At 30.7% G+C, this 11120-nt stretch overlaps 3 protein-coding genes across 3 annotated transcripts in view; 1 reads left to right on the top strand and 2 right to left on the bottom strand.

The window, feature by feature from the left end:
* LOC108692897 (transcription factor TFIIIB component B'' homolog) overlaps positions 1-2998 on the bottom strand; it is a 4433-nt gene extending 1435 nt beyond the window's left edge. Inside the window, exons 1-4 of the mRNA XM_018201459.1 lie at positions 2870-2998; positions 1416-2275; positions 799-1252; positions 293-726 (exon numbers count right to left, since the gene is read on the bottom strand). Of these exons, the coding sequence (XP_018056948.1) occupies positions 293-726; positions 799-1252; positions 1416-2250 (1723 nt within the window). The 5' untranslated portion in view covers positions 2251-2275; positions 2870-2998. The remainder of the gene's footprint in view (positions 1-292; positions 727-798; positions 1253-1415; positions 2276-2869) is intronic.
* Positions 2999-4999: 2001 nt separating this feature from the next.
* Positions 5000-6936, bottom strand: LOC108692918 (protein CLP1 homolog). Its single transcript, XM_018201495.1, has 3 exons — positions 6560-6936; positions 5413-6470; positions 5000-5111 (listed from the first exon to the last, which is right to left on the bottom strand). The coding sequence occupies exons 1-3, from the start codon at positions 6656-6658 to the stop codon at positions 5000-5002; spliced, it is 1269 nt and encodes a 422-aa protein (XP_018056984.1). The 5' UTR covers positions 6659-6936.
* Positions 6937-7524: 588 nt separating this feature from the next.
* LOC108692875 (uncharacterized protein PF11_0213-like) lies at positions 7525-10991 on the top strand. The gene is made up of 3 exons (XM_018201417.1): positions 7525-7807; positions 7927-9687; positions 10242-10991. Exons 2-3 carry the CDS (start codon positions 7927-7929, stop codon positions 10449-10451), a joined length of 1971 nt encoding a protein of 656 aa, XP_018056906.1. The 5' UTR covers positions 7525-7807; the 3' UTR covers positions 10452-10991.
* Positions 10992-11120: the final 129 nt, after the last annotated feature.

Here is an 11120-nt window from a genome sequence, read left to right as displayed (position 1 = left end):
TGTATATATATATATATATATATATAATTTTTTTTTCTTTTTCTATTGGATTGTCTGGAAAGTTTGTGTTGAATTTTGAAGGAAAATTGAAACGCAGAAGATTTAAATTTTTAATTTCATTTATTAAATTAAAATCTTTTGCGGCACGAACTTTCCCAGTTGGGGACAACCCAATATTTAAGAATACTCTCTCAAATAATTTGTCAAAGTTTTTTACACTTATCTTCAAACATTATTTTATATATTTCACAACTAGTATGTATAAAAGTAGAAAACTTATAAAAGAACATACCTAGTTGCTCTTGTAGCATATCAGTATCAAATTCTCGATGATATTTGAGAGCTTTTTCAACTAATTGTTGGTTAACCCTTTCCTCCTTCTTATATTTCTGTTTAATTTCTTGTCTACTTCTATTTGGAAAGAGTGTCTGCATCAATAGAAAATCCGTACCTACTACATTTAAAACTCTATAAAATTTAAATGTTTCCCATTTCGGCCACTCCTTGCTCCTCTTATGCCTTTTATAGAAACCGCCACTATGGAAATTATCATCTTCAATAGTAACATTATTCGTCAACATTTCTTCATCTCTTCTTACATCTGTCTGCTCTATCACAAGGCTTTGTTCATCTATTATCAACTGACCATCGGGACCCACTTTCACTTGCGGCGTGGGCATTGCCGATGGATCATCTTCGTCTTCCTCTTCTGGTATTTCCATTGGTCTATAAAAAAATAAAATCAATAAAATTCTTGTACATGTTTTATATTTCATCATTATAATTTAGTATACTTACTGTGGTGTAGTTACTGATTCAGCTCTACGTTCAGCTGACAACTTTTTCATAGGATTTGTCACTGGATTATAATATATCAAGTCGTACATTTTCAACTGACTTCTATCAGGTGCTCTATTTTCGTGTTTTAGTAAAAATTCCCTTCTAGCTTCGGCCAGCTTTCTCGCAGATTCCGAAACTAACGTACGTCTTTTCTGCGCTATTTTAATTTTCTGAGGACTGTTTTGATTGTCATTAATATTAATTTCTTTATTACTTTGTACAGAGCACACAGAATCATTTCGTACGCGGTTCGGCACGACGGATGCGACTCTCTTGCTGTGTTCATCCTCGGATTCACTTGCGCTCGCACCACTTCCTTGTATACTGTTCTTTCTTATTCTACCACTACTGTCCAATCTTGGTGTAGGTCTCATAAAACATGGACGATTCTGTATTATCTTTGTAGGAGAGACTGAAAAATATATATATTAAAGAACATATAATTATAAAGATTTATTATATTGTTATTATATTGTTTAGAATCTTAAAGATGATATTATTATAGATATATTGATAGTAATCAAAATATAAAATAGTTGCATGTGTCTCCCAATTTAAATTTCTTTTTATCTTACCAATATCTGTTACTATAGACACATCTGATGGCAGAATATTTTTTTGAATTGATTGATCAGTAACTTTGAATCCAGTAGATGGAGATTCTTGAGAGTTTGACTTTGCCTGAACATGTAACTCTTGAGAATCTGGCTTTGCCTGAACATGTAATTCTTGAGAGTTTGGCTTTGTCTGAACATGTAACTCTTGAGAGTTTGGCTTTATCTGAGCATGTAATTCTTGAGAATTTAGTTTTGTTTGAGCATGTAACTCTTGAAAATCTGGTTTTGGTGGAGATGAAGATTTTTGAGAGTTTAGCTTTGCCTGAGCATGTAACTCTTGAGTATCTGATTTTAGTGCAGATGGAAATTTTTGAGAATTTGGCTTTGCCTGAGCATGTAACTCTTGAGAATATGATTTAATTGGAGAACATAATTCTTGGGAATTTAGTTTAACTATAACTGATTCTCTTAAATTGACTTTGTCTTGTTTCTTCTTAGTTTCCTCTTTGACCTTTTCAATATCTTTGGCAGCTTTTTGTTCTAGTATATCAATACAAGATATATCTTTCTTTTTCAGTTTTTCTTGTTCTGATATATCAATAGTGGATATATCTTTTTCTTTTCGTTTTTTTTGTTCGAATGTATCAGTCTTAATCACATCTTTCTCTTTCTGTTCTTTTACTTGTGTAACATCTTTGGTAATTTCTTGCTCTATCTCATTGATATTAGATATGTTTTCTTCATTCTTTTCCTTATCAACATCATTGTCAGTTTCAGAATCCGCTGAATTCTGCGTAGGCTTTTTTCGAACTGGCACAGCAGCTAAAGCTTTAATACGCAACCGACGCAGCATTATTGGATATATATTTCAAAAGAATCTGTAAAAAATAAGTACGAATCATAAAGCAATAATCTAACTTATCAATAAAAATTAGCGAATTATAAAATCATACATTTGATCTTGTGATCATTTTTTTTTTAGCTAAACTTCTTGCGTTCTTTTCTCTTTTTCTTTTTATATTGGAAAAAAAAATTAACTCCTATAAAAAATTAAAACTAAAAAGAAAACTGACCTACTAATTAAAAATTGTTGCAGCTTTTCAACTAGATATTCTGTTAAAGAAGAACCAAGAAAGGATATAAAAAATCAGCAGATATTAATAAATAACACCTCTCTATTTCATGTTTCTTTTGTATCAAGCATCATCACAAGAAGCAATTTGAATATCACAAACACATGATGAAATGTCTTTTTTCTAAATTCACATCGGATGATAGAATAATAGCATCTTCAACCTTTTGACGTTATACAGTGTTAAATAGTTATTCTATTTCTTCTTAAAATTTGATTTATTTTCTTCACAAAATTAAATTTATCCTGATTTTTTCTTCCTTCTCTCTTGCTCAAGCTATAAATATGCTCTATGCGAGATGTCACATGTACTTGGAGGTTATCTCGTTGTGTCACTCACCAACGACTTATTCCGAATTATTCCGACGAGCGAGCGAAAGGCGGTCTTCGTAGTTCATCGAAAATCAAAGAGACATCATCGTATCTCCGATGATCCTTCACTACGTATATACAAGCGGCTACGTATCACCTTGTTATCGCGGAACACGTGGAATCATATGCGACCAATATGAATTCGACGTTGTTCAAATACATTAGATTCAGAAGTCATTTGCGAACATCGATTATTTTAATAACACTGTGCATAATTCGCTCATCCTCAGTCTTATCTTCTCAACTCGTAAATATATGCGTATCAATGGCTGCGTTCAACAGAACACAACAATTTTGCAACTGTTTTATGATTGCTGCTGAGAGAGGACTGATTCCTCTTGATTTAAAAGCATAACCCAATCAGCGCGAAGAAAATTTCCAACAGTTGCAAAATAAACGTTCTGCTGAACGCAGCCAATATGATAATATCGATCATATCTATTCTCTTCCTTATGCCTCCAGCACACCAGCACGATGTCGCACGCAACATGCGATATCCAATGAGTGTACAGCTTTATCGATGTTTTCATTCTAAAGATATACTTTCATTGGATATCGCTCACACAAATATCGTGTTGGTGTGCCAGAATTATTAGGGGACGCGTCAGGACATTAAGTGCTTCTTAAATTACACCTCTCTCTTCTCTGAGTGTTTTTTTTTTATAAAGAAACATGATACAGAAAGAATAAAACATTTGCGAATAAATAGGACCTATATAGGAAAATAAATAGGATCTAATAGATTTGTTCTTTATAGTTGCATTATTTCATATTTTCTACTTTACTAAATACTAAAATAATTAATTGGACGATAGAAAGAATGATTAAAGACATAACAAATCAGCAGATATTATTACAATATTTTGCACTTTTAGATTTGTTCTCAATTTACAATATTTTGCACTTTTAGATTTGCACTTTTAGATTTGTCTCAATTTACAATATTTTGCACTTTTAGATTTGTTCTCTCTGTCATTGAACTTTTTATACTTTTATATATTGGCTACTTTCAGCAGAGAAAGCAGCTTTGCCACTGTTGTAAAATTCTTTAATGGTTGGTCTTGTCCTTAATTCCTTATTGAATCTAAATGTATAAACCAATCATATTCAAGAATTTTACAACAATTGCAAAGTTGTTTTCTCTGCTAAATGCAGCTATTTTTTTTTCCTGTTCAATACATATTTTATTTTAAATATAAAGCATAATAATAGATCTGTCATTTATTTCTATACTCATTGAACTGGTGCACACAATATGATAAATTGAAGCGAAACAAATATACATTTATTTCACTTCAACTTACATCATGTACACCGTTCAAAGAGTGCAGGAATAAAGAACAGACCTAATATAAACATATACATATAAAAAATGATAAAAAATGGACTTGACAGTTTCTATAATAAACTAAATATTTATTATAACCACTAAATTAAATATTTAAATCAATATATAATTTAAATGGAAAAGAATGAACAGCTGCCCGACAAAAAATTTTTCATGCATGAATCTGTATAAATATGTATAAACATACACGCAAAAATATTCATAAACATATATAATTATATATGAAATATGTCCATACACATTACTATTATTATTTCTATTATATTAAAAAGTAATTTTACAAAAGAAAAAAGGATGTATAAACATGTATGGACATATTTCATATATAAATTTTTTACCTGATGTCAAATAAAATAATTTAAAAATTTTGAGACAGTTAATGAGATTGTGCAATGTTCATACGTATGTATATTTAATATAATTATTTAATTTACATTATATAAGTATAGAGAAAATTAAAAAGAAGAAAGAATATTGTAAACGTAATGGAAATTATTTGAAATTTTCTTGTTTTGTATTTCTTAATTAGTTTTCAAATATTAAATACAAATAGTTTTACAAATAATATAAATAATATAAATACTTACACAAATATTCATAAAATGCTATTGATATGATATATTTTTGCATCTTAAACTCCTAAACTTTATGTAAGCGCCAGATAAAAATTTACAATTTCATCAAAAATATTTTATTTCACTATTTACCTTTATTACTTTATTTACAGTAATAATAAAAAATAATCCAAATTTAATGGCTGTCCATAAATTGTATATCCGACAATAACAACACTGTATTTGGTAATGGTCTAGGTTGCGGACTAAGTACTGTAAATGTTTGCCTCTCAACATCCACATTAGTCCTGTAAATAAGAAATATATCTTCATAAGAAAAATAATATCAATTATTAATCCTCTGTCTACAATCTTTTTCGACATAAGCAAAATTTCACTTTCGAAAATAAAGGAGAGAGAAAATGATTTCCTCTCCTAAAATAATTATTTGATAATGTAATGGAGATGACAAGTAATCCTGAATTTTTTCATATTTTTTAAAAAACTTAAAACAGAGTAAATAAACTTGGACTGAACAAAGAAAGATCCAAATTGTAGATGAAGGATTAATAATGGTAAATATCAGATTATTGAATATCGAATACTAACACACAAACAAATCCAGCTACATTAGTCTGTACGACGTCATCCTCAGGAGAATCAGCAAAAGAAACAGACAACAAATGATGCAGCAAATTGGGTCCCGGTGTAACGGCCACCAGTTTTGTCAAATTGTCCTCCGCTTTCATACCCAATGGCATGCAAGATGCTGGTAGAACAGGTGCTCCAATTTTGTACAATCTCGCTTCGTTCCACTTTACTTCGAAACTATGTGGATACAGTGGTGTCCGTGAACCATAGAAATATTCTCTAACACCCTGATCTCTTGCTTCACTTCTTTGCGCCTGACTTCTCTCGACAACTCCACCACTCTTCGGCAGAAAGACTACCTTCACAAAGTCTGGCATATCTCTCACCAATTCGTTGTAGAGTCTCTCTTGATCCAATACAAGAATTGCATCCACTTCAAATGCTTGTGCAGCATGAGTGAGCAATTTATAACCCTCTCCTTTAATCCAGCCACATGTATTTATAACAATCCCCGATGCTTTGGCTTTTTTATTGGCTTGTAATCTATCTGAGCAGACCTCTGCTAAACGTGTTACAAGTAAGTTGTATAGCGTTACATTGGTTTGTGGTGATTTGTGCCCGAAATGAAAGACCAATGGAGCTTGCTGGCTGAAACCTTCCACTATATTGGATGGTCGTTCTACCAACAAAGCACCCACAGTCCCAGGTATCGCTATATGTCCTTGACCAACATCAAGATCAACAAAAATTGGTCTTCTGCCCATTCTAACAGCGTAGTTCAATAATATTCTACAAAGTGTAGACTTTCCTACATCACAAGGTCCTACTATCATTGTTATTGGTCCTCTAGTGTCATCCTTCTCTGCCATCTCTCTCATTCGCTCCATTGCTGCATGACAATTTAAATACAGACCCATAGGAGTCTCCTTTGCTACATAGCTGACATCTGTTTTCCCAACTAATTCAATAGTACAGCCCTGCCAAGTAAAAACTGCAACTTTTGCACCAGCAGTAAACTCATACTTTTTCCCTTTCACCAATTCTGTCCCAAAAACTTCTGCTAAGCCATTCTTTAACTGCAATAACAAATTTTTATGTTACACGACAAAATAAAATAAAAATAACAAATGAAATAAATTCTTTATAAAAAAATGTTCTATTCTACCTCCAATGTAACTTTTTCATTTTTGCTCTCCAGTTCAAACCTCAATTCACAATCTGGATCCAATTTAAATTCTTGCACTGCAGACTTTTCATCGGCCATTTCTCAATTATTTTAATTATACAGAAAAAATTAATTACACAAAATCTGTTAGCTCATCTGACGTTAAGTTAACCTTGTGCTAATTTTTTCGTATTTCGCAAATATTTATCAATTCTTGCAAAACAATTATGAAATTTTGTAAATATTTATGAACGAAACGATAAATAACTGGAATGATAATAAGATTGTTATAACATCCAATGCTCTAAAATAATGAACATTTCATACATCTCGTCCAATCTCGTCAGAATAAAATACAGACACTTCTTAATCGTTCTATCGCCGGAATCAGACTACGCATTGAAGAATAATGCCTGTATTCAGTCAGATCTTGTATTTAAGGGGCTCTGCACAATAAAAAGAACAAGGAACAGAGAATAAGAATTTCAACCTATCAGAAATTGTGTATACAATACATGATTTCTGATACGTTGAAATTCTTATGCTTTGTTCCCTGTTCCTTTTATTGTTTGCGGAGCCCCTAAGGCTTCCTTAAATTTATCTTTGGATGCTCAGCAGCCAATGAAATAATTCGTAGAGTACCTAAAGATAAATTTAAGGAAGCCTTAAATATAAGGCTTGACTATAGATTCAAGTACAAATGTTTTAACGAGCGCGTTGGAATGAATAGGAGCTATAATAGGAGCATATTGGAGCATGTTGGAGTATTGGATATAGATTTTTATAAATTTAATTTAATTCATGTTTTTATATGTATAAATTTGTTTTGAATAAATAATGTTATAAAATGCAATTAAAACGAACAGACTTGTTGAAACGCTACCAATTGGTATACCTGCCATATATAAGGAAGGTGTGTTAGGTTAGGTTGGCAATCCTGTTACCAATTTCGCCATTTTATGATATTTTGCGTTGTTTTACGCGGTGACGACTTTGTGATGTGATCTGAAAGTTCACAATTTTTGAGTTGGAAATCAAAATAGGAAATCAGAGAAGAAGAAAAAAGCTGACAATTTTAGCTTCAAGAGCAATTATGCAATGCAGATTTATACGATATTACGTTATCATTCGTCACGTAGTACGTTCAGTGGTAACTGATACGGCAGGCATTCATTAAGTTTTTATGATTAGTTACTCATTAATTTGCAGTTTCAATAGTCGCATAACATTTCCCACTTCATAACCAAGGTAAGTTTATAAACATATGTTACATCACTTTTGCATCGAGCACTTTTGCATAACTTCTATAATTCCTCCTTTTTTTTATTGATATCTAAAATAAATCTACATATTAAATATATTTCTAGATGCGTAGAAATCAAAGCACAAAGGCTCCAGCTGCAGCCTTCCAGCGTATTACTCGTCTGAAATCTCGTGAAATATCTGCCAAGCCTGCACCTGAAAGGAAGCTTAAATCCGAAAGAAAAACTATCATCAACAAAAATGTAAAGAAAGTCAATGTTAGTGCAAAAAATAAAACTTTGCACCTATCAAAGGAAAGTGTATCTCTAAAAAACAATCAAACACCAGTGAGACGTTTACGTCCTCGTCAAACAAGAAAAAATTATTGTGAAGACTCAAGATTACTGCAGCAATTCATTTCACCAAAGCAACAGGACAGTATGGTGATACTAGAAAAGCTGAAAGAAAATGTAGAAGATAAAAAAGTACCTGTATATAAAGCTACAGAAACTTTTGAAAAATCCTCAGAAGACAAGAAGGATGTATATGATTTTAAATTCGACTCAAATGATACTAAAGAAAAAGCTCCTAAAAAGAAATTAAGGAAAAGAAATGTTAACAAAGAGAAAGGCAAACCAACCAAGAGAACAACATATAAAAAAGTTATTGCAAAAACACGTAGTCATAAGATAATTGAATGTCCTAAGATTGATGCAGATCCTTCTGTAAAGATTATTCAGAATGATTCTCCTTTAAAATTGGTGGCTACATCAACAAAGGAAAATGTGAAGAAAATTGAAATAAATAAAGATATTCGGACACTGAAAGAATTGATAAACAAGAATATTGAGAAAGAGGTTGAATCAAATATAGGTGCAGATAATAATCAGATGATAGAAGAACTGGATGATACTGGAGACCACATAGAAGCACCAAGAGTAGACATAAGTATTCATGAAGCAACAACTCTTTCTGGCACATTTACAGAGCAAATTAGAAAGGAAAATACAAGCAAGCCAAGAATTATATCTATTGAAAATGCAAATAATATTATAGTCACTACATCCCCACCTAAGAAAACTGACATGCAGCCCTTTCGGCCCAAGAATATATTTGATAATAAAACCTTATCAAAGGGACACGACAGCACATTAAGATCTACCATATTGACAAAAACTTTGTCCCCCATCGTAAAGACGACGAGTACTTTTGATTTTGGAAGTCCCTGGCGACCTCCAATATTAACGTTCTCTAAAACTAAACACTTTATTCAAAGTACACCATATAAGGATTTTGAAATAAAGAAAAAGAGCATGGAAACAAGTAAGGAGAACATGGAAACAAATAAGGAGAATATGGAACTAAATAAGGAGAATATGGAACCAAATAAGGAGAACATGGAACCAAATAAGGAGAACATGGAATCAAATAAGGAGAACATGGAAATAGATAAAGAAAATATAGATATGAATAAAAAAAATATAGGCCGAAGAGACAAAGAAAGAAGAAAGAAATCTGTCAGTCCTCTCAAAAAGCACGTAATTCAGAAGAAACTTCCAATTTTAGAGAATCAGACTCCACAGAAACTTCGAGCGGCAGTTGTACAGAAATCTATTGTACAACCAGCACCTGCCAGAATATCCCTGGGAGAAATAAAGAATATGTTATTAAGATCTAATAATAATGTTGTTAAAGGGGATAACAAACAAACAGTAGAGCCAATGCATACTGAAGTTAATAAGTCGATCATAAAGCAAAAGAAACAACTTGTAGATGTTCTCAATTTTTCCGACACATTTGATATGTTGTCTGAAAGTGAAAAAATATCAAATGTTGAAAATGATATACCCTTGTTTATGGATTTAGAACCTTCACATTTTTCAAAGGTATTTATTAATATTCTCTTTTTAAAAATAAGTAACCAAAATGTGACTTACTAATAATAAACAAAAATTAAAACAGCAAAACAATCACATGCAAGATGTTCATCACAAAAATTATATATTTAAGATATTATTCGTTAACAATATAAATAAAAACATAAATGTTTTTATATTGTTGCCATGATTTAGCCATCTTCAAATGTTTATGTTTTTATATTGTTAACAAGTAATATCTTAAATATATGATTTTTGCGATGAACATCCTGTTTTGCTCTTTATTTATTGTTTATTCTCGTTTTATATGTGTGTGTGTGTGTGTGTGTGTGTGTGTGTGTGTGTGTGTGTGTGTGTGTGTGTGTGTGTGTGTGTGTGTGTGTGTGTATTGGGTTGTCCGAAAAGTTCGTGCCGACTAACTTATATAATTTAATAAATGTATACTAAAATTTAAGTTTTCTGCGTTTCAATTTTCCTTCAACATCGGCACGAACTTTCCGGACAACCCAATATATAATTATATTTTATGTCATTAACTAAAATGTTTCTCTAAAATGTTATAGCCACCCCAACATTCATACAGGAAAAAACGTGCCATAAAGTTCGATTTTTCAGAAGATAACAATGAAGAAGAAAATGAAAATGCCAAATTACCAAAGAAGAAGAAACCTACAAAATCAGAAAAAGAGCATGAGAAAAAAATTAACGAATGGATAAAAACAGTTAACAGTACATTCCAGGAAATCGAAGAACATGACTTGTTTATTGAATAACATAAAAAATGGATTGTTACTTATACTTCAAAATTCTAAAAGATCTGAAAAATTTCAAAGCTGCACAAATCAACGAGTTTAAATTTTTTTTATTTTTTAATTTATGTTTGAAACTTTATGGAAACGATATTCAAATGCATGTTTTTCCTTTATATTCTTTTATTTCGATATTTTTTTTTATATAAAATTATATTCACAATAGATGAAATAGTGATTAAAATGTTAGAACCATTAACACAGAAAGTAAGTGTTATTTTATACTTTTCAAATCCTATTAAAATTTTGTAAAAAAAACTTTATTTTCTAAATATTTTAATATTTTCTTATATTGTATTTTTTTATGTTTACATGAAATATAAGGTAAATTTTATGAATACTAATAGAAATTAAGATTGCGTGTATTTATGACATCATAATTATATATGAAATAAGGAGATAGGAAAATTGTATATATTTAAGGATATTTAAGATGATAGATTTATAGAGATCAGCATGTTATGAGTAGTACATTGTATATAATAAAATATTTTTTAAAATTTATTTATCTTATTAATTTCTAAACTTGAATGATTATATATCAAGGATTGTCATAATTATTATGATCAGATATTCATATAGAATACGTTTTTACTTTTTATTAGTTAACTTTATAAAACTTTAAATATAAAA

Source organism: Atta colombica, unplaced genomic scaffold (assembly GCF_001594045.1).
Source record: "Atta colombica isolate Treedump-2 unplaced genomic scaffold, Acol1.0 scaffold83, whole genome shotgun sequence".
Lineage (NCBI taxonomy): Eukaryota > Metazoa > Arthropoda > Insecta > Hymenoptera > Formicidae > Atta > Atta colombica.
Note: the sequence above shows the minus strand (reverse complement) of the source record. Positions and strands in the feature narration are given on the sequence as shown.

What these genes read in the sequence shown, in the direction of transcription:
- LOC108692918 (XM_018201495.1), bottom strand. Translation starts at nt 6,658, where the DNA reads ATGGCCGATGAAAAGTCTGCAGTGCAAGAATTTAAATTGGATCCAGAT. An exon ending in ATGAAAAAGTTACATTGGAG is followed by an intron (nt 6,471 to 6,559) that starts GTAGAATAGAAC and finishes TTGTTATTGCAG; the next exon opens with TTAAAGAATGGCTTAGCAGA. An exon ending in GTAGCTGGATTTGTTTGTGT is followed by an intron (nt 5,112 to 5,412) that starts GTTAGTATTCGA and finishes TCTTATTTACAG; the next exon opens with GACTAATGTGGATGTTGAGA.
- LOC108692875 (XM_018201417.1), top strand. Translation starts at nt 7,927, where the DNA reads ATGCGTAGAAATCAAAGCACAAAGGCTCCAGCTGCAGCCTTCCAGCGT. An exon ending in AACCTTCACATTTTTCAAAG is followed by an intron (nt 9,688 to 10,241) that starts GTATTTATTAAT and finishes AAAATGTTATAG; the next exon opens with CCACCCCAACATTCATACAG.